Source organism: Fragaria vesca, unplaced genomic scaffold, assembly GCF_000184155.1.
Source record: "Fragaria vesca subsp. vesca unplaced genomic scaffold, FraVesHawaii_1.0 scf0513160_u, whole genome shotgun sequence".
In the NCBI taxonomy this organism is placed as follows: domain Eukaryota; kingdom Viridiplantae; phylum Streptophyta; class Magnoliopsida; order Rosales; family Rosaceae; genus Fragaria; species Fragaria vesca.
Genome location: NW_004443448.1, coordinates 790,420 through 811,153, shown reverse-complemented (window position 1 = coordinate 811,153; position 20,734 = coordinate 790,420). Strand labels below are relative to the sequence as shown.

At 38.7% G+C, this 20,734-nt stretch overlaps 1 protein-coding gene and 1 pseudogene across 2 annotated transcripts; one reads left to right on the top strand and one right to left on the bottom strand.

The window, feature by feature from the left end:
- Positions 1-4,766: 4,766 nt before the first annotated feature.
- Positions 4,767-10,329, top strand: LOC101297113. Its single transcript, XM_004310147.1, has 5 exons — positions 4,767-4,771; positions 4,986-5,168; positions 5,432-5,532; positions 5,820-5,840; positions 7,960-10,329. Exons 1-5 carry the CDS (start codon positions 4,767-4,769, stop codon positions 8,103-8,105), a joined length of 456 nt encoding a protein of 151 aa, XP_004310195.1. The 3' UTR covers positions 8,106-10,329.
- A 1,712-nt stretch (positions 10,330-12,041) lies between these two features.
- LOC101296833 lies at positions 12,042-19,006 on the bottom strand (annotated as a pseudogene). Its single transcript, XR_185530.1, has 3 exons — positions 18,712-19,006; positions 17,638-18,676; positions 12,042-12,738 (listed from the first exon to the last, which is right to left on the bottom strand). The product of XR_185530.1 is annotated as a translation initiation factor eIF-2B subunit epsilon-like (transcript).
- Positions 19,007-20,734: the final 1,728 nt, after the last annotated feature.

The following is a 20,734-nucleotide window of genomic DNA, read 5'->3' as shown; positions in this document are numbered from 1 at the left end:
AATTGGATACAAATGTGAATCGTGTATTGATTAAGGCAAACATTACAGTTGGAGCACAATGAAGAAATAACTGTTTGTGCAAATTTTGTCCGAGTTTATGCAACCAGCAATTCAGATTACCTAAAAAGTACTAATCAGTGGACGGTTTGTAGCATTCTATATAGCAAGTCTCAATTCACGCAACATATGAAAAACAAACTTTTGTACAATGACAAAAATTGTTATATATTAGTAGGGATGTTGTGATTCTAATGACTAAAATTTGCAAACCAAAATTTGACTGTATGATGTGATCATTATAGTTAAATACAGTTATGGTAGAAAATTCAACTAAATTCGGTAATGTTAGGGGCTCGATCAAAGCAGTCAACTCTAATTAAACGTCACTTGTCACACGGAAACACTCTTACCTACCCTTTCGTGGCTTAGTTTGGTCGATTCTTCCACACATTGAACTCTCACATAGATGAGATGCAACCACTCATGTAAAAATTTAGGGACGTTGACTATCCGAGGATAAGGCACCCTTTAGTAAAGCATAAGCATAAATCGGGTTGATCGCTTGAATCGGGTCTCAAACGTTACCGAATTAAAGTGATTTTTCTACCCTAGTTGTATTTCATTATACCGATCACATCCAATTTCACGAGATTTTCAAAAATTTTGTTTCCTCTATATAATTGGTTCACAAAGCTATACACATGTTTATAACTAACTAAACAAGTTCTACCATATTAGTGGGCACGTTGTGATTCCAATGACTAAAATTCACAAAACCAAAATCAACAGTATGATTTGATCGTTATAGTGAAATACACCTATGGAAGAAAATTCAACTCGATTCGGTAACGTTAAAGGCTCGATCAAAGCGGTCAGCCCTAATCTATCGTCACTCATCACACGGAAACGCTCTTAAGTACCTCTTCGTGACCTAGTTTGGTTGATTCTTCCACACATTTAACTCTCACATAGATGAGATGCAACCATCCATATAAAAATTTGGGGACGTTTACTACCCCAGGATAGGGCACCCTTAGTAAAGCATAAGAGTAAATAAGGTTGACCACTTGGATCGGGTCTCAAACGTTGTCGAATTAAAATGATTTTTCTACCGTAGCCGTATTTCACTATACCGATCACATCTTATTTCACGAGATTTTCAAAAATTTTGCTTCCTCTATATAATTGGTTCACAAAGTTGTATACATGTTTATAACTAACTAAACAAGTTATACTACATTAGTAGACACGTTGTGATTTCAATGACTAAAATTCACAAAACCAAAATCGACCGTATGATTTGATCATTATAGTGAAATATGCCTATGATATAAAATTCAACTCAATTCGGTGACGTTAAAGGCTTGATCAAACCGGTCAACCTTAATATACCGTTACTTATCATACGGAAACGCTCTTAAGTACTCCTTCGTGACCTAGTTTGGTCGATTCTTCCACACATTAAACTCTCACATAGATGAGATGCAACCACCCATATAAAAATTTGGGGACGGTTACTACCCCAGGATAAGGCACCCTTAGTAAAGCATAACAGTAAATAAGGTTGACCGCTTGGATCGGGTCTCAAACGTTGCCGAATTAAAGTGATTTTTCTACGCTAGCCGTATTTCACTATACTGATCACATCTTATTTCACAAGATTTTTGAAAATTTTGCTTCCTCTCTATAGTTGGTTCACAAAGCTGTATACATGTTTATAACTAACTAAACAAGTTATACCACATTAGTAGACACGTTATGATTCCAATGACTAAAATTCACAAAACCAAAATCGACCGTATGATTTGATCATTATAGTGAAATACACCTGTGGTAGAAAATTCAACTCGATTTGGTGACGTTAAAAGCTTGATCAAAGCGATCAACCCTAATCCATCGTCACTTATTGACACGACCCACCCCGAATTTCACCCTGAAACCCGGAGCAAGTCGTGCGGGGACCACCTCCAAGGAAAATTTACTGAGAAGATTTCTAAAATCTCCCTTGAAAATGGACAACCCTAACTCGAAAATTCCAAATTACACTCTTAATACAACACGTCCAAACATCACATAATTATCCTTCAGAAATTCTAAACATAATATACAATAATCCCAAAGTATTCAGAGCTACTAGACACTAGCGGAAGCAAGAAAACACGAGTAGGTTAAACATGTAACCTACTGATGAAAACTGGCGGAAATGCGGGTGACTATGCCTCGCCTCCTACTAGATCCAACCCGAACTCTGCAGACTGGGCAATTTAAAACGAAGGGCCCAGGGGAAAACATTTAATAATGTTAGAGTGAGTGGAAAAAAATAAAATAATAAATAAAATATTTATGTTTCCCCAAATTAATTTCTAAGGAAAAATCGAATGCATGCCGCAAGCGATAAAACTTTTATCTCATAAAATATCGAGCCTCTCAGACTCTATAATATATGTATGTATTTACACTCGTCCATACTCCCTATATAAATTCATGAGTCTATATAGGGCTACTACGCTCGCGTCCAACTCTCACGTCACGCCTTAATGCGGTGCTACACTACGCTATTATTAAGGTGGACAGACGAGTGTATAAATATGTGTCCATAGCCCTTATATAAATTAAACACTCAAATAGGGCTACTACGCTCACGTCCAACGCTCACGTCACACCATAATGCGGCTATATGCTACGCCATTAAGGTGGACAGACACATATGGCTAGCTAGCATTTTATATACATACTCTCTCATAAATACATATTTATATCCACCGAAAATCCCATTTTCGATAACTCTCCAAGAGAAATAAAATCGTCAAAATAAAATGACGTCAAAATATTCCGCAACAATTATTGTTCAACCATGAACTCTAGCATGCATTTTATTTAAAACAAAAGTCTACTCACAAATTAGGCCTAAGCCTGATGTCGATCTGGGGCCTCGTCTGCTCGATCCTCTTCATGTCCTGTTCCAAATATAATATTAATTTCCCAACTAACAATCCAATATTTAATCAAAATAGGCAAAATTACCCGAGAGCCATAAATACGCTCATCATTGCCTAACTTCGATATTCTTAAATCGGAACGATCCGAACTTAAATATCATCCTCGACAGTCGTAAATACAACCTCCCCAAAAATACGACTTAAATCTTACGGCCGGATTCTACATTAATTAACCGCTAAAAATATCAAACTTCGGAAATTCACAAACCTATCCAAATCTCATCCAAAAATTCCATAAATCACATCAATATAATCCCCTTAATATTCCACATTTAAAACCCTAAAATCTCCCAAACCGGCGGCGGCCGGAGGCCAATTCCGGTGACCTCCAAAACCTATGAAATTTTGACAGCATCTTCCTCTCATCATGCTCTACAACTTTCCTAACTAGCACAAATACCAATTCCAAGCCTAACTAGGGTAATCGACTAAAAACATTAAAAACGCTATAGAATTTCAACTTCACATTTCTCCTTACCTAGCTCAAGAGAGGGTGAGCTGTTTGGAGGGGTTGCTGCACGGGAGGAGGGCTACAAAACGAGCCAAGGATCGCCGGTTTTGGTGGCCGGAGGAGAGAGTTCCGGCAAAGGATAGTCCGGCGTCTCCGGAGGGAAAACACCCGCTTGGCGGCGTTACCGGCGGGGCCACTAGACCGGGAAGGGAGAGGAGGTGACGGGGCTCCGAACTGGGCTAGAGCGGCGGCAGCTAGTGGCCGGACGGCAGCAGGAGGACGGCCGGAAAACCGGACAGCGGGAGGGGCTCGGGAGAGAGAGGGAACCGGGAGGAGAAAAGAGAAGAAAAAAGAGAAAAGAAAAATGGGCCTCTAGCACCCGGTCCAACAACCTTATACACCAAAACCCACTCTAAAATTTACACCCCAAAATAATACCCTAATAAAAATTACCTTTTACTAGCTAAAATTTACCATTTTTTTACCGTTGTCATATTTTCTCCCACGAATAATTCCCCGAAATTAATCGTCCCTTAAAACACCTCTAGGGACCAATTAAACTATTACCTCAATGACGGAGACGGTAAAATTCTTATTATAATCAAGCTAGTAAATAAGATAAAAATTTAAAGGTCGGGATGTGACACTTATCATACGGAAACGCTCTTAAGTATCCCTTTGTAACCTAATTTGGTCGATTATTTCACACACTAAACTCTCACATAGATGAGATGTAACCACCCATGTAAAAATTTGAGGATGTTTACTACCCCAAGATAGGGCACCCTTAGTAAAACATAAGCGTAAATAGGGTTAACCGCTTTGATCAGGTCCCAAACGTTGCCGAATTAAAGTGATTTTTCTACCCTAGCAGTATTTCACTATTTCGATCACATCACATTTCACGAGATTTTTGAAAATTTTGCTTCCTCTTTGCTTCCTCTATATAGTTGGTTCACAAAGCTGTATACATGTTTATAACTAACTAAACAAGTTATATCACATTAGTAGACACGTTATGATTCCAATGACTAAAATTCATAAAACCAAAATCGACCGTATGATTTGATCATTACAGTGAAATACGTCTATGGTAGAAAATTCAACTCGATTCAGTAACGTTAAAGGCTTGATTGAAACGGTCAACTCTATTCCCAAAACGTAGAGATTAGGGTTGACCGCTTCGATTGAGCTCAGAACGTAGCCGAATGCAGTTCAATTTTATACCATAGTCATGTTTTACTATAATGATCATATCAGACGATAGAATTTTCATTTTGTGAATTTTAGTCATTAAAATCACAACGTGCCTACCAATGTGGTATAACTTATTTAATAGGTTATATACAAGTGTATAACTTTGTGAAACAAAATTTGCAAAAATCTCGTGAAATAAGATGTGATCGAAATAATGAAATACGGCTATAGTTGAAAAATAACGTATTTTAGGTAACATCTGGGTACCGATAACAGCAGTCAACCCTAAACAGTGTTCTGACCCTTTTTCCCTGCGTCATCCCTTGCACATGATTAAGCCACATATATGTCATCTGGCCACAGCCAGAAGTCCAAAACCCACTTCCCTCTTTCTCTCAAACCTCCCTCCTCTGCCTCTTCTCAACTCTACCCGAACAACTCAATAAGCTAAACAAATCTTGGGCCGCCGCTGCCTCTCTTTGTTCATCTCTCTGCAAAAGCTCTTCTTCGATCCAGATTTGGTTAGTTTTCCCCGATTTCTCTCTCGATCTGATGAGTAATGAGTTTGAATTTGTTTGAGAACATTTGAGCAATTTTTCGCCGATTGTAACATGAATTTGGTTTCTGTTACGGTTTTATCGGAACGGGTCGATCTAAAACTGAGACTCTGATTGCTTCTTTGGTTTTGTGATTAGGGTTCAGATTGTGTATATCATAAGCATAAGAGGTGCTTCTTAGCTGGGTTGGTTATTGATCTGAGGATTATTTTTTGTTTGCTTTTCAGGTTGTGTTGTTGCTTTGCGACCTGGGCTGCAATTTCTCACTTTTTCCTATTGGTAGGGTGCTGCAATTTGATGGGTTTAGTTGGGTTTGGTGATTTTCAAGGTATTGCTTCTCAATCTGAATTTTGATATCTGGGTTTTTACACAGTTGGTATACTCTGCTTGAAAATGACTTCGTCAGTTAGATAATTGATTCAATTAGATACTAGAGTTAGTAGCTTAGCCATGAAATTGATTGGCTTTGGAAAAGAGAACCGAGTATGTTTAGTCTTACTCTGTGTCTTCTCTCATCTGGGTATTGCTTGCTTTTTGGACTTCGTAGTTATTAGTGGATGCATGTTGGTTTGTCAGGTGAGACTTACTGTTGAGGACCTGAACATGAAACTGCAGGTTTTGGAAATCCGATTGAAGGTCAGGTAATGATTCCATTTTCATTCCTCTGCTCACTTGATAATGGATACTGACCCTAGAATCGGTAAACTCCGTTCTCTTCATTTTTAGGGCCTTTATTTAGTAAATGCTTGATTTGTATGTTTCATAAGTTTTATTTGATGACGTTGAAATTAGCGCAATTGGTATATGTTGTTTCTGAGTTTGCACCTTTTGTGAGTTGATCCCCTTCTGTTTTCCTGCATTTTTTTTCCTCAGTAGCCAAACAGAGTTTTTTCTCTGCTGGTGTTGTTTGTTTTTTATTTTTATTTTTAATTGTTTAGATGTGATTACAGTTTTGGTGCTATAGTGTGAAAATCTTAATTGATGATGTATGTGAATTTGATCTTATTGTGGAATAAATTTAATAGCAAACAAAATTTTCTAGGCCATAAGGAAAATATTTCAATTTGAAAAAGCAATATTGTTGCAGACAAATTATGGTGTAGTTGTGTAGACTTGTGCCATATTATCCATATGGTCTAATCTGCAATACAAGAAGTGGTGTAATACTGTAATAGTCAAACTTTTGTGGAAGTACAATCTGTCCTCCAGAATTCAATTACAGAATTCAATAAAACGTACATTGAGTCCTACTCTATAAGTCTATATGATGTGCCTAACTTTCTTGATGGATATCCATTCATGTTTGGTGATTCATTTTTCCATTAGCTCAACTTAGTTAAGTAGACAAGATGAAGTTCATGATTTAGCACTAATGTGAAGCCAAAAGCTTAGAACCCAATTTGGTAGTCGGATTTAAAATCTGAACGATGTTGCCTTTGCAATAATAGGTAGGGAAGTAGAGAAGTCGTTGTTAGATGAGTTAGTTGCAGAGGTAGTGGTTATGTAGTGCAAATGAGAGCAATAGATCTCAATCAAACTTCCTTTTGATCTAGAATGCTGAAAGGTAATATGTATATGAGGCAACGAAATGGAATGGCTGAATTAGTTAACATACAATTACTTGCCAAAACTTAACTTTAGTTATGTGATCTCTAATAGGCATACTTATTGAGAAGGGAATCGATTTCACTTGCTGATAAGATGCATTTGGACCAAATAGAAATAGATTCCTATAATGGGATAACAAAACTGACTGTAAGTTTTGAGCACCAAATATGCGAGAACCAGTTCAGAGCATCAAAATAGTTGATTTGGAATTGTCAGGTTTTCATATCCTCTTTTTACTAAGGTTTTGGCTTCATTTGGAATTGTCAAGCATTCTATGTCAGTAAGAGGGAAAGAATTAGGTTTGAAAAGGAATGCATTTGTATAAGCGCATAACAACTGTGCTTTATGAAGATTAATCTAACAATTGTTATGTACAAGTGTCATACAGACCATAAAGAACCTCATATAGACCATATAATTGCCTGTACAAGAGTAACTAATTATTCTTTATGAAGTTTGTAGCATTTGTGATTTTAAATGAAATGTGAGAACTGTTTGCTTTAGATTATCCAATTTCATGATTTACATCAAATGCATGGAAAAGGCCTTCAGAAGAGTCTAATTTCATTTCTCCTCATCTGTTGTCATTTTTATTGATGCTATCATTAGTTGTCATTTAGAATTGGCTTTTAATGTCAGTTTCTGATATATGCAATTATCTCAGTGTTTAATATGTATAATCATCACTATCTGCACATATCTGAGTGTTTAGTATGTATAATCATCTCATTAGCAATCATCGCTATATGTTTCATACTTTTTATGCTGAATGTTCAATATGTATATATGTTCCTGCCCTGTTGTGAAAAAGTGCATTTGACTATGAGTTAATTTCTCCTCAGGTTCTTTGTTTCCAGTTATGTGTTGGTATTATGCAATATCGATTGTTTGTGTGGAATGACTGGAATCAGTGAATGTGATTTGTGTTTGTAGTGTTGCTGTGGAATCGTAGTTTTACAATTGTGCTGTAGCTGGAATTATTATTCCCTGTTTTATGAGAATTGTGTTCAGAGCTTCATAATGTGAAAACTATTTAATGTTCGCAATCCATCTTTTCATTGATAATAGTTATGGTGAAATGGAAATGGTTCTTCAAATTTTTTGATCAGTGTTTTGGTTAATACTGATATTTACATCCAATATACAGGTCATTTTCTTTTGACCAATCTTCTGTTAAAGACCATAAAAAGCACCTTAAGAGAAAGCAATATTGAGAGGAGATTCACTCACTATCATCACTCGGTCATCAATACAGCTGTAGCTACTGTGAAGGAATTCACTTTGATGAATTAAAGTAAAACTTTGTTAGCATTGTTTTGATAGATCTTCCAGGCTACTCTTTACTTGCTTTAATTTGTATCAAACCTTTGTGTTTGTGGGTTTTGGTCAAGGACCTGAGCTCTACTAATAGTTGATTATTAATTTCTGATCAACCAATAAGTTTTCGAATTCGATAAAATTTGATGGAAATCCCTCTGCACACACTAAGCGCGGTTATGAAGGCTAGTTATTAAACAAGTTACTGTTATACCACATTAGAAGCGGAAGACTGTCGTGGACGTTGGTTGACAATCACTTGGATTTTTAGTTTTTCAATTTGATTTGTACTCTTCACAATTGTATGTTGCTGATTTCGTAGGTTCATGGTCTCTTGAGATTCTGTCATCTTTATAGTTATGTTTCTGCTAAATTTCAAATGGACTTATAAGCTATGTCTGCTAAATTTCAAATGGACTCAATAGTCAATTTCTTACACGAGAATGTCGTATGCATGTCAAAATGGTCAGTCCAGTTGGGGTTACCCTAAACGTATCAACATTCTTTATGTGTACCATGTGCCATGTAGTCAGGGAATATGCAGTTCGCTGTTCAGATTTGCCCAAATTATGATAAAGACAAGGTACCAAATAGGTAAGTGCACCAAATCTGAGACATGGAGTCATTCCCTGAACTAAATTGAGAGTACCCTGCTTGACAATTCTGGTTCATAAATAAATGAGATCTGTATGCAAAAGAATGCAACAGTCTCAACATCATGCTACAGGTAAATAAATGAGACATGTATGCATTGAAGGTACTATGGCATAAATCATTACTCGATACACATTTTTAATGTTCTATATGTTGTTAAATTCATATATCTATACACAAAAGCCAGTTGGCACCTTTCATATACTTTATATTGCATCTTAAAATGTATAATAGAATAGATTACGAACGCATCAATATATAAACAACAAGAATTTCATCCCACAGCTGCAACTCTTCTATGATAGGGTACCTGCACACATTGTGTTAGGTTGGTTAGTTCTTATTCTGAGAACCAAACCTTAGTTGAACTGACACCAATCATAACAAAAATAGTCATCTACATATAATGTGAACAATGAAGTTCAAATTGACATCATAGCAATTAACCGTCATGCTTCCAATTAACCGTCATGCCTTCAAATTTAAGTCATATTGATTGGGTCTAAAACTAAGAGGTGAGGGAGGGAGGATAGATAAGACACCTGAACTAGTGCTTAATCAAGTAATTGGGACAGCTACACGACTCCTTATTCACCCAAAGGGTTGCTGGTTACTGAGAAGTCACTATCCATATGGGTTCTCATTACTACTAAACCACTCTTCCACTCAAGATGTATGGTCATTGGGTGACATAGAACTTGGCCTCAGCATATTGGTTTTCTATCCCAAAAGAGAATTAAAAGTGCAATGTAGTCATGAACGCCCTGTAGTCGTACATACATCTTAATATCATACTTCAGTTCATATTTCCTATCAAATTTCCTCCTTACACTACCAATCCTTCTAACCACTGCTACAAGATTCTGAACCTCAAACATACTCAACCTCAAGCTTTACTCATATTCCTCAGTTACAGTAAAATACATACCCACCCTCACGCTTTCTCATATAGATGACTAATGAGAATAGTGATGCTGATAAATAAGAAAAATACTAAGATTGTAAGGACTGAATCATGAGTAAAACTTGTTCTGTAAAGTCTTCCAATGCAAGAAAGTGCATTTAAGCAATTTAGGGTTTTATGTCCTATGAAAAAAGAAACTCTCATCATTTTGATATTGACACTGAAAAGAGCTATGATTGCTTAAGCTAACATCCACTGATCCACACAATGAAAGCTTGAAACCCGGCAAACATATAGTGCTAAGTTCAGTTATGCCTTTGGTTTGATTACAGATAAAAAGGAACTAGGGTACTGAAGTTTTTTTCACACCTGATAATCCAATTGAATAGAGTTATGATACTGAAACGTTCTCACCAATTTAAGTGCTTTCATATCCAATAACTGGCATCGCAAAACCTGCAATAGGAATCATAATACGCACAAGCTACCTACTATTCTAAAACCACAACTGAATATCATAACCATGAATGTTGTCTTGTTACTACCCCATGAAGCATTTGATAATCTTATTTGTCAAGCAGGTAAGAGAATACTCGAGGACAACGGCTTGTACAAAAGTTTCATTCACAAATATATGCATCTCAGAACAACACATTAAGACCTAACACAGTTACAGATCATCATTCTTACACAGGCCCTATTTTCTGACAACAGACATAACAACCTTCAATAAGTTTCACTAGATGCTCATCAAATCATTATACCCAACAATATTATGGTCAGAATTTCATGCTCCATATGTCACAGAACATATCTCATTCTTTAAAATGCCTGAACCCAAATGAGTATAGGTGAAGGGAACGGAAACATCAAGTGCACTACACCATAGATAGTAACAACAAATAAATGGGTTCCTCAAATTAGCATCACACCAGTGTTCATCAGCTCATATCTCTCAGTACTCCAAACACCAACTACAAATCTATCAGCCCCTGCAGACTTGGTTTTACCTAAGAGCTGATGAAAACCGCTGCCCTGCTATTTTCACCAGTTCAATCTGAGAACCACATGTGGCAAAATAACAACCCACACAGAACCAGGATTCAAAAATGTAACCCAGAACTCATCCACCAACACAAAAATAAAATTGTTTCAAACCAATTGCTTTGCTATGTCCAATTTAACCTACCATAGCTCACATCGCTTATTCTAACTGGATTTAACCTCTACCTTAAAGCATTGGGTATCCATTGACCCAGTTTTTAGCCATACAACATACACCTCAGTTATCTCGTACAATTTAAAAAGACACACAATATATGTACGTACCTTATCGTTGGCCTCACCACTTGTAGATCTTTGAGTCAATTACTAGGTTTGAACTGACCCAATCTACAAGAATGATGGCAAAACAATCAACGACAACCCAAATTAGTATGATAAAGAAGATGAAGATTTTTGAGAGCTCGACTCTAAACTTAATTTACCCATCAACTTCTGGGCAGACATCTTGATCTGAAGAAAACTGCTGATCACTGAATCGAAGACCACCATCGTCAAGTTCAGGGTCGACATTCATCCTGTCATTCGATTGATTTTAAACAACAACCATGAATCCGATACGGGTACGTATACACAATTTCAATTTCAATTACAATTTCGGAATTTGCAAACACTAACCTTGTACCAGGCCCGAAACGAAACGAACATCTCTCATTCGTTGATTCTCAGTCTGCATCCGCAAGTAACCCATCCACAATTCCTAACCCATCTCTCATTAGGTCACCCGTCTCTCCAAATTTCAGATCTGTTTTTCACTCTCCTACCAAACTGAAGCTTCTTCAACACACCGAATTCTCCGATCATCTCCATCGCATCACTTCAGGAGCTGTAGAACGTCCATACCTGCGGTGTATTGGGATCCCGTTTGGGTAGGCAACCTCAATCCACCATTTAGTCGATTCTGGTTCCTGCTTTCCCCTTTCCCTTCGATAACAAACACTCACTACACCCGACTTTTTTTACATCTGTTTACAACGACAAAAATAAAATATAATCCAAACCAAAATACATATGTGTATTTACCTCCATAATCTTACCCTGTATTTACCCTAACCCCTAAATACTTACCCCGTATTTACCCCAACTCTATACGTATCAGATAATCCACGTGTGACCTCTGTCTCGTCGACACGTGGACAGACATCTGGGTGCAGCACCCTCTGGATATTCTCCTAAAAAAATATCCAAGAAGTTCATAATATGCAAGCAAGAGAAAGAGAACAAAGAAGATGTAAAAGATTAAATTTCTACAAAATTTCTAAAGGAAAACATAATCCCAGAGTTTCTGCCTACTACTCCTCTTCTTCTGCCTCTCTCAACCATGGGACAAAATTTTCGGCCTGCCTGACGAAAACTTTATCTGATTCATCTGCATTTGTCTTTTCTTCAACCCACCTGAGAATGGCTTCTTCTTGGATAACTTCTTGATCATAGAGTTGATCCAATATCTTATCGAACACAAAGGCAAATTCCTTGGTAGACTCCAAACACATTTCTTCAAACTTCATTATCACTTCTATCTCCTCATCTATTTCTGATAGGTAATACTTGAGCAGGTGTTTCATTCTGAAATTACCTTGGCAGCAGCTCGCACCAATTCGCTTGCCGATTCATGTGGAGCTTCCAATGCCAATTTCATCACGGAGTAAAATATAGCTCCAGCACAATCTGCAGTTTGCTTGTTGAATGACAATCGCAGCGCGTTTACTTCCAACACCACATGATCTAGTGTTTTATTTTCATGCACAGCTGTTAGGAAGGTTGCTTCAACCTCATTCTCAAAGTCAGAATCGTCTTCATTACAGTTGTCTTCAGAATCACTAGATTCAAGTTCCAGCTCTCCAAGACTGCTGCCATCTTGTGCAAAGTACTCCTGATCCTCCTCCTCAGCGGCACGTATTGCCTCAGCAAGTTTCTCTGCAGGAATAGGAGCAATTGAGTTTCTCCAATCTTCATCACAAACTGTTAGAAAGTGTATCTTGTAGTTTGATTAGGATTTGATTTCCTGAATATTCTGTACAAATTTGTGTTAGATATGCTAGCTATAGTTACCTTATAGTCTCTTAACTTGTTGGAGACTCTTGATTGTACAAGAAGCAAACTCCTGTATATATTTCCCAACTATCAATGTAAAGAATCAATTCAGCCAAATACATTTTTTTTTCTTTCTTCTGCCGCCAGCCAGTTTTATATTCGTCCTCATCCATGGCAATTAAAGACGAAATTTTTTCCTCTTCTTCTGGCAACTCTTCCAATGATGAGTCTGCCAATCCTTTCTTTCTCCATCATTCAGACCATCCTGGCCTTGTTCTTGTCTCCAAACGATTAAATGGAGACAACTATACTTCTTGGTGTCGTGCTATGAGAATTTCTCTTAGTGCCAAAAACAAAACTGGATTCATCACCGGAAAAATCAAGGAGCCATCTGAGACCTCGAACCCGGATGATCATGCTCTTTGGCAGCGCTGCAATGATATGGTGCTTTCTTGGATTATTAATTCTCTTGAACCAGACTTGGCCGATTCAGTCCTTTCATGCACGACTCCTCATGTTGTTTGGGATGATCTACGTGAGAGATTTTCGTTAGGCAACGCTCCACGCATATTCCAAGTCCAACAAGATATTTAGAGGATTGAACAAGGGCAGATGTCTGTTGCTGGGATGAACTTGCGTCCTACACTCCTTCGGTAACCTGCACCTGTGGAAATCAGAATGACCGCACCAAACTAATGCAATTTCTCATGGGCTTAAACGAGTCCTATTTAGGTACACGCGGTCAAATTTTGTTGATGAATCTATTACCATCTGTTCGTCAGGCATATGCTTCTATTGTGTAAGAGGAAAAGTAGCGTAAATTGACATCCAATGTTGTTGTTCCCCCCGACACAGCAGCAATGGTTGTCCGTGTTAGAAATAACCACAAGTCCAGAGTGAGACAAAACAATCGGCAACAATTCTCGGAATCAAGAACCATTCGAGTGCACTTATTGTGGTGGCAAATTTCACAGAGAAGCAACATGTTGGAAAAAGAATGGTTATCCACATGGCCACCCCAAGCACAAGTCTTCTAAACAGCGACAAGGTGGCAGCACCAGTTCCTTAACACCTTCTGCTAATCACGTCGATTGTACTCCCACATTTAAAGAGCTTCAATCCACCATGCCAAACCTTACTGAAGATTAGTATGTTCAGATCCTTGCTGCCCTAAATGCAAAACCAACGCCTCCTCAAGCCAACAAAGCCTCTACTTCTGCTTCTGATTATGCATCAGGTTTGTTACCGGTTGCTCCCAATCGTTGGATTATCGACAGTGGGGCAACTCATCATATCACCTCTTCCTCAAATCTATTATCAAATACTAATGAACATCCATCTTTGCCACCTGTGGCTTTACCTAGTGGTGATAAGGCTGGCATCACCATGACTGGCTCTATTCGCTTCAATGATTCAGTTCGCTTGGATAATATCCTTTGTGTTCCAAGCTTTAATATTGATCTTTTATCAATTGCTAAATGTACTGATGATTTACATTGTTCGGTGACATTTTTTCCATCTTAGTGTATTTTGCAGGACTTGGATACGAGGACGATGATTGGTGTGGGTAAGCGACGTGGTGACCTTTACTACCTTGTGGCGTTGGCTTCCAAATTTCCATCCACCTGTTTTGCTTGTCATCTTACTATCTCTTCGGACCTTTGGCATCACCGCTTGGGACACCCCTCTTCTGCTCGTCTACAATATTTGGCCAACAATGTGCTTCGTTTTCCTTTTGATTCTAGTCATAAGTGTGATGTTTGTCCATTGGCAAAACAAACTCGCCAACCTTTTTTTTCTAGTTCTATTTCTACTTCCAAGTGTTTTTCCCTTCTTCATTGTGACATTTGGGGTCGTTATAAAACTCCATCTTTTTCTGGTGCTCATTATTTTTTAACTATTGTGGATGATTTCTCTCGTTTTACATGGGTTTTCTTAATGTGTCATAAAAATGAAACACAAATTATACTTCGTCGTTTTTTTACTTATGTCACTACTCAATTCAATACTAGAGTCCAACAAATCCATTCTGATAATGGGGGAGAATTTCTTTCATTGCAAAATTTTTTCCTTGATCAAGGGGTTCTTTTTCAACATTCTGTGTCTACACACCACAACAAAATGGTGTTGTCGAGCGAAAACATCGACATATTCTTGAAACCGCTCGCGTCTTGCGTTTTCAATCTCATTTACCTATTTTTTTTTGGGGGGAATGTGTTCTCACTGCTGTTTACAATATTAATCGTCTTTCAACTCTGTTACTTCACAAAAAAACCCCATTTGAAATTCTTTATCAAAAACCCCCAGATTACTCAAGGTTACGAGTTTTTGGTTGTATCGCCATTGCCACTTCTCCCAATCCGTCATCCAAGTTTTCCCCTCGTGCACACAAGTGCATTTTTGTTGGCTACCTTATGGGACAAGAGGCCTTCAAATTGTATAATCTTGAAACCAAAAAAATATTTACCAATCGGGATGTAATTTTTCTTAAGGACACATTTCATCATTCACCACAACTTAACCCAACCACCATTACAGGCCCTATACCAAAAACCCAAGCCCAATCAACTCTCCCTGTTTCACTCGACCTTCATTCACCAGAATCCCCTTTAGATTACCCGCAACAAAATTCTTCTTCCTCGTAGCAAAATCCTCATCCCCGCAGCAACATCTCTCACAGTCAACTTCCCCGCAGCCAGCCACAGACACCATCACTCCTTCGTCACCCAATTCTACTCCCTCTGATCCCATCGATGTTCCAGCCAGCGGCGCCGCACCACTGGCCACCGATTCAACCACCCTCGAACAACCCCTTCTAGAAACCAATCTTCATGCTTCTCCTAATCCAACCGACCTTGACCTTCCTACTCAACCCGAATCGGCTCTTCCTCTTGATCCCGAACCCGTTCTTCGCCGATCCCAGCGTCACAAGGAACCCAATGTTCGACTTCGGGACTACGTCTGCTCGCAGGTGATGCTGCCTCCACACCATCTTCAGTCGTCCTCATCCAGTCCTCCACCAGGTATGCTCTATCCGCTTGCAATTACATCTCATATCACCGATATTCTGCTCCACATCTTTCTTTTGTTGCTAATATTAGTCAAGATGTTGAGCCCTCTTCCTATGATGTTGTTGCCGCTGATCCCAAATGGCAGCAGACTATGACTTCTGAGCTCGATGCGCTCACTGCTCAAAATACTTGGACTCTCGTTCCCTTACCTCCTGGTAAACGACCAATTGGTTGTAAATGGGTATATCGCATCAAGTACAATGTTGATGGTTTTGTCGAGCACTATAAGGCTCGTCTCGTCGCTAAAGGTTTTACTCAAACTGCTGGCATTGATTATCATGATACCTTCTCACCTACTGCGAAAATGATCACTGTTCGTTGTCTTCTTGCAATTACTGCCAGCAAGAATTGGCCCCTGCATCAATTAGACGTTAACAATTCTTTTCTTAATGGTGACTTGGATGAAGAGTTTTATATGTCTCCTCCTCCTGGTCTTCGGCGACAGGGGGAGAATATAGTGTGTCGCCTCAACAAGTCGTTGTATGGATTGAAACAGGCTTCTCGCCAATGGTTATCTAAGTTCACCGCAGCTATACTTGCTGCTGGTTTCTCTCAATCCAAAGCCGACTATTCTCTCTTTGTCCGTAAAGATGGTACCTCTCTCACTGTCTTACTTATATATGTTGATGATATCCTTATCACAGGAAACAGTTTGGAGTCTATAAATGCTCTTAAACAATTCCTTCATACTCGTTTCCGTATTAAAGACCTTGGTGACTTGAAGTATTTTCTTGGCATTGAGATAGCTCGTTCAAAGAAAGGGATTTACATATCTCAACGTAAATATGCATTGGAGATCATTAAAGACAGTGGTTTTTTGGGTGCCAAACCAGTAGAGTTTCCTATGGAAGAATGCAAGCTTTCGAACAAAGGTGAATTGCTTAAAGATCCAGCTGCATATCGGCGTTTAGTTGGTCGATTAATTTACCTAACGATTACTAGACCTGATATCACATATTCTGTGCATGTTCTTAGTCGTTTTATGCATGATCCACGCCAACCTCACATGGCAGCTGCACTTCGAATTGTTCGTTATTTAAAGTCATCTCCAGGACAAGGTTTACTTCTTCAGTCTCATAATTCATTAAACCTGAAAGCTTTCTATGATTTTGATTGGGCGGGTTGTCCTATCACCCGTCGTTCCACCACTGGTTATTGTGTGTTCTTGAGAAATTCCTTAATTTCATGGAGGACAAAAAGGCAGAAGACCGTTTCTTTATCAAGTGCAGAAGCCGAGTATAGAGCAATGACAGGTACATGTTGTGAGCTTACTTGGTTACAATATTTATTCAGATTTACATATGCCTGCCTCTAGTCCTGCTGTTTTACATTGTGATAATCTAGCAGCCTTGCATATTGCTATAAATCTTGTGTTTCATGAAAGAACACGTCACATTGAAATAGATTGTCACTTTATTCGAGATAAGATTTTACAAGGGGAGGTTGTTACACGACATGTTATTTCTTCTCAACAATTGGCAGATGTTTTCACCAAAGCTTTGGGAAAAGAAAAGTTCAAGTCACTCGTGCAAGTTGGGAGTTTTTGATATTCACTCTCCAACTTGAGGGGGAGTGTTAAGAAAGTGTATCTTGTAGTTTGATTAGGATTTGATTTCCTGAATATTCTGTACAGATTTGTGTTAGATATGCTAGCTATAGTCACCTTATAGTCTCCTAACTTGTTGGAGACTCTTGATTGTACAAGAAGCAAACTCCTGTATATATTTCCCAACTATCAATGTAAAGAATCAATTCAGCCAAATACATTCTTATACAAACTGACCAAACACAACCAGAGCCCCATTAGTACCGAGCTCATTTGGTTTATTTACATCACAATCAATAGGGGATGAGATTTCTGCATTGCTATTATTGGCGACATACTCCAGCTCCTCATCATAACCATCTTGCTCAGTTGGTTGCTGAAGTAATGATACCTTTAAATATGAAGGAATAGTGCATTGTTCTCCTAGAACAACCTGGAAAGACAAAACTACTCCAGGTTCCAAAACTGTCCCGGACTTGATGACCACTCCATCACAAACTACAACATGTTTTAGCTTGCATCCATCTTCAATGGTTACATTGTCCCATATATAACAACCTTCTATGGAAACATTTGACCCAATAGAACACCCTCTCCCAATAACAGAGCTTAGAATTTCGGTACTGTCCCCAATCTTGGTGCCACGTCCGATTTCTTTAACCTGAACAGCTGGTGTCGAGGATGGGTAAGTCCCTCTCTGAATTATGTCCTTGCTAATTGTATCATAGCTTCGGAAATTGTCAACCTTAGCAGCATAACTACTCGAGTCAATTTCATGTGTGAATATCTTGTATCCCATAACGTCATCTTCAAGCAATCCACCCAATAAATCACGACGAAGATCTTGGTAATCGAAATTATCTGAGAGAAGGCTAACTTCAGGAGAGCAGACGTCAATGTAGCAATCCTCTCTGTCATAATGCAGCGAAATCGCAGATTTACCAGCAAGCATTGTCTTATCAAGACAAAATATAGATTCCTTTGCATGGTCTGCCTTATCCTTGTAACAAAAGAGCTGCTTTGTGCTAGGATCTATTGCCATAAACAGCTCATCATTGCCGAGTAATCGAGATTGGTGTGTCACGATTTGAGAAGGTTTGACAACAATTGTCATAACAGCATTCTTATCCTTCTTTCTTCTCTCTTTATGGTCCTGCAGCACTTGAGTAAGGGACATGTCAATTACAGTATCCCCACTTATGAGGGCAAAATCTCCATGGATCACATCGCGCTCATATATCAAACGCAGGGCATCTCCAGCACTAGCACAAGATCGTGGCCGGTGACGGTGAAAGAGCTTGGTTGAGTGACTTCAGGGTGGTTCTCCAGATAACTGATCACTTGCTTGGAGTGAGAGCAGCACAAAACAAAGACCTCCTTGACGCCAGCAGACTTGAGCCAAGCCAAGGTGTAGCAAATCATGGGCACATTTACTAATGGAAATAGCACTTTGGGACGTTCAAGGGTGATGGGGTCGAATTTGTTGGTGAAACTATAAGAGGACGCCCTACAGGGGAACATGCCTTAATTCTTCAGAGTCCTCAGAGTCCTCAGAACGGCTCGAGGCCTTCTTCTTTGCACCCATTGTCTTCTTCTTTGCAGCCATTGCTTCTCTTCGATCTTTGTATGAAAGTATGAATGAAGTAAAATCATTTAGGAGAAATCGATCAATGAACTACTTTGTGATCGCAACCTCTGCCTTTTATAGAACCCGGGTATGACATGCATTCCTGGCTGCTTTAAGAATAGGAATACTGTCCTCTGCCCAATTTGGAATAGGAATGGGAATAGGAATTTCCTTTTCACTGGAAAATAATATATAGCAAATCACATATACATCCTCTAAAAAGATTTAAAACACAATTAAATCCACTTATGTTGTTGTTAAACAAATAAGAACAGTTTTTAACAAGTAAGGACAATCTTTTCTCTGCATGTCATGTGTCATGATTTAATTTACCAAACTAACCCTATACTAATTAAATATGTTTTTAGAAGAGAAAAGTATCTCATTTTGAGATTTTTTAGTAAATGAAATACAGTAGCATGTTTTCAATAACTTAGTGTAATAACTTAGTGTAGTAGCAGTTAATTCCAGTAGATTTTTCAGTAAATGAAATACAGTAGCATGTTTTCAATAACTTAGTGTAATAAGTTAGTGTAGTAGCAGTTAATTCCAGTAGAAGTAGTAGCAGGGGTTAACATTCCAGTAGTAGTAGCATGGGTTAACATCCCAGTAGAAGTAGTAGCATGGGTTAACGACCCAGTAGTAGCAGAAGTATGCTTGGGCAATCCTTTAATTCTGCTACTGCTTGAAGACTAAGACAATTAAGCAGACATAGGAGAGGGCGAAAGCTTGCTACTGCTACTTTCTATTATTGTTGTTGATATGGAAGTTCAACAACAGGCAGTAACAACAACATGAATCAATATCTTGTAGTAGCAGCACACAACAACATCACACGCAGTAACAGCACACATCAACAACACACACAGCAGTAACACACATTAACAACAACATGAATCAACAATATGCAGTGGCAGCACACAACAACAGCACACGCAGTAGCAGCAACACGAATCAACAACTTGCAGTAACAACACACAGTAATATCACACGTAGTAACAACACACACAGTAGCAACACACATCAACAACAACATGCAATGGCAGCACACAACAACAGCACACGTAGTAGCATCATAGAGCAACACACAAAAACACACAATAACAGCACACGTAGTAGTAGCACACAACTGCACGCGGTAGCAGCACACAACAACACACGCAGTAACAACACACAACAACACACGCAGTAGCAGCACACAACATCACACACCAACATCACACACAGTAGTAGCACACAACATCACGCAGTAGCAGCACATAGCAAAATGCAGTAGCAGCACACAGCAGCACACAGCAGCACATAGCAGAATACAGTAGCAGCACACAACAGTACGCAGTAGCAACACATAGCATAATACAGTAGCAGCACGTAGTAGCAGCTACAAGCAGTAGCAGCACGAATTTGCTACAAAGGATCAATTTTTGCTGTCAAATTCAAAGCTATGAGTTTTAATTCCAATGACTTTTTGAGTAAACCAAGTTGTAGAGATCAAAGAAGAATTAAAGTCAGATTCGGTGAAGCTTCTTTCATTCTTCATCTCCTCCTCTCTTCCTCGCCTCCTTATGATTTCAACGCCAATAGATCAGATGAAGAAGAAGAAGAAGAAGAAGAAGAAGAAGAAGAACCAAATCAGATCTGGTCTGATTCATTGAAGCTTTGATCACCATTCATCCTTTCATTCTTCGGCTTCTCCTCTCTTCCTCG

Excerpts from the sequence above, each read along its gene's own strand:
- LOC101297113 (XM_004310147.1), top strand. Across the intron at positions 5,169-5,431 it reads TCTTCTTCGATCCAGATTTG|GTTGTGTTGTTGCTTTGCGA; the intron begins GTTAGTTTTCCC and ends TTTGCTTTTCAG. Across the intron at positions 5,533-5,819 it reads TGGGTTTGGTGATTTTCAAG|GTTTTGGAAATCCGATTGAA; the intron begins GTATTGCTTCTC and ends ATGAAACTGCAG.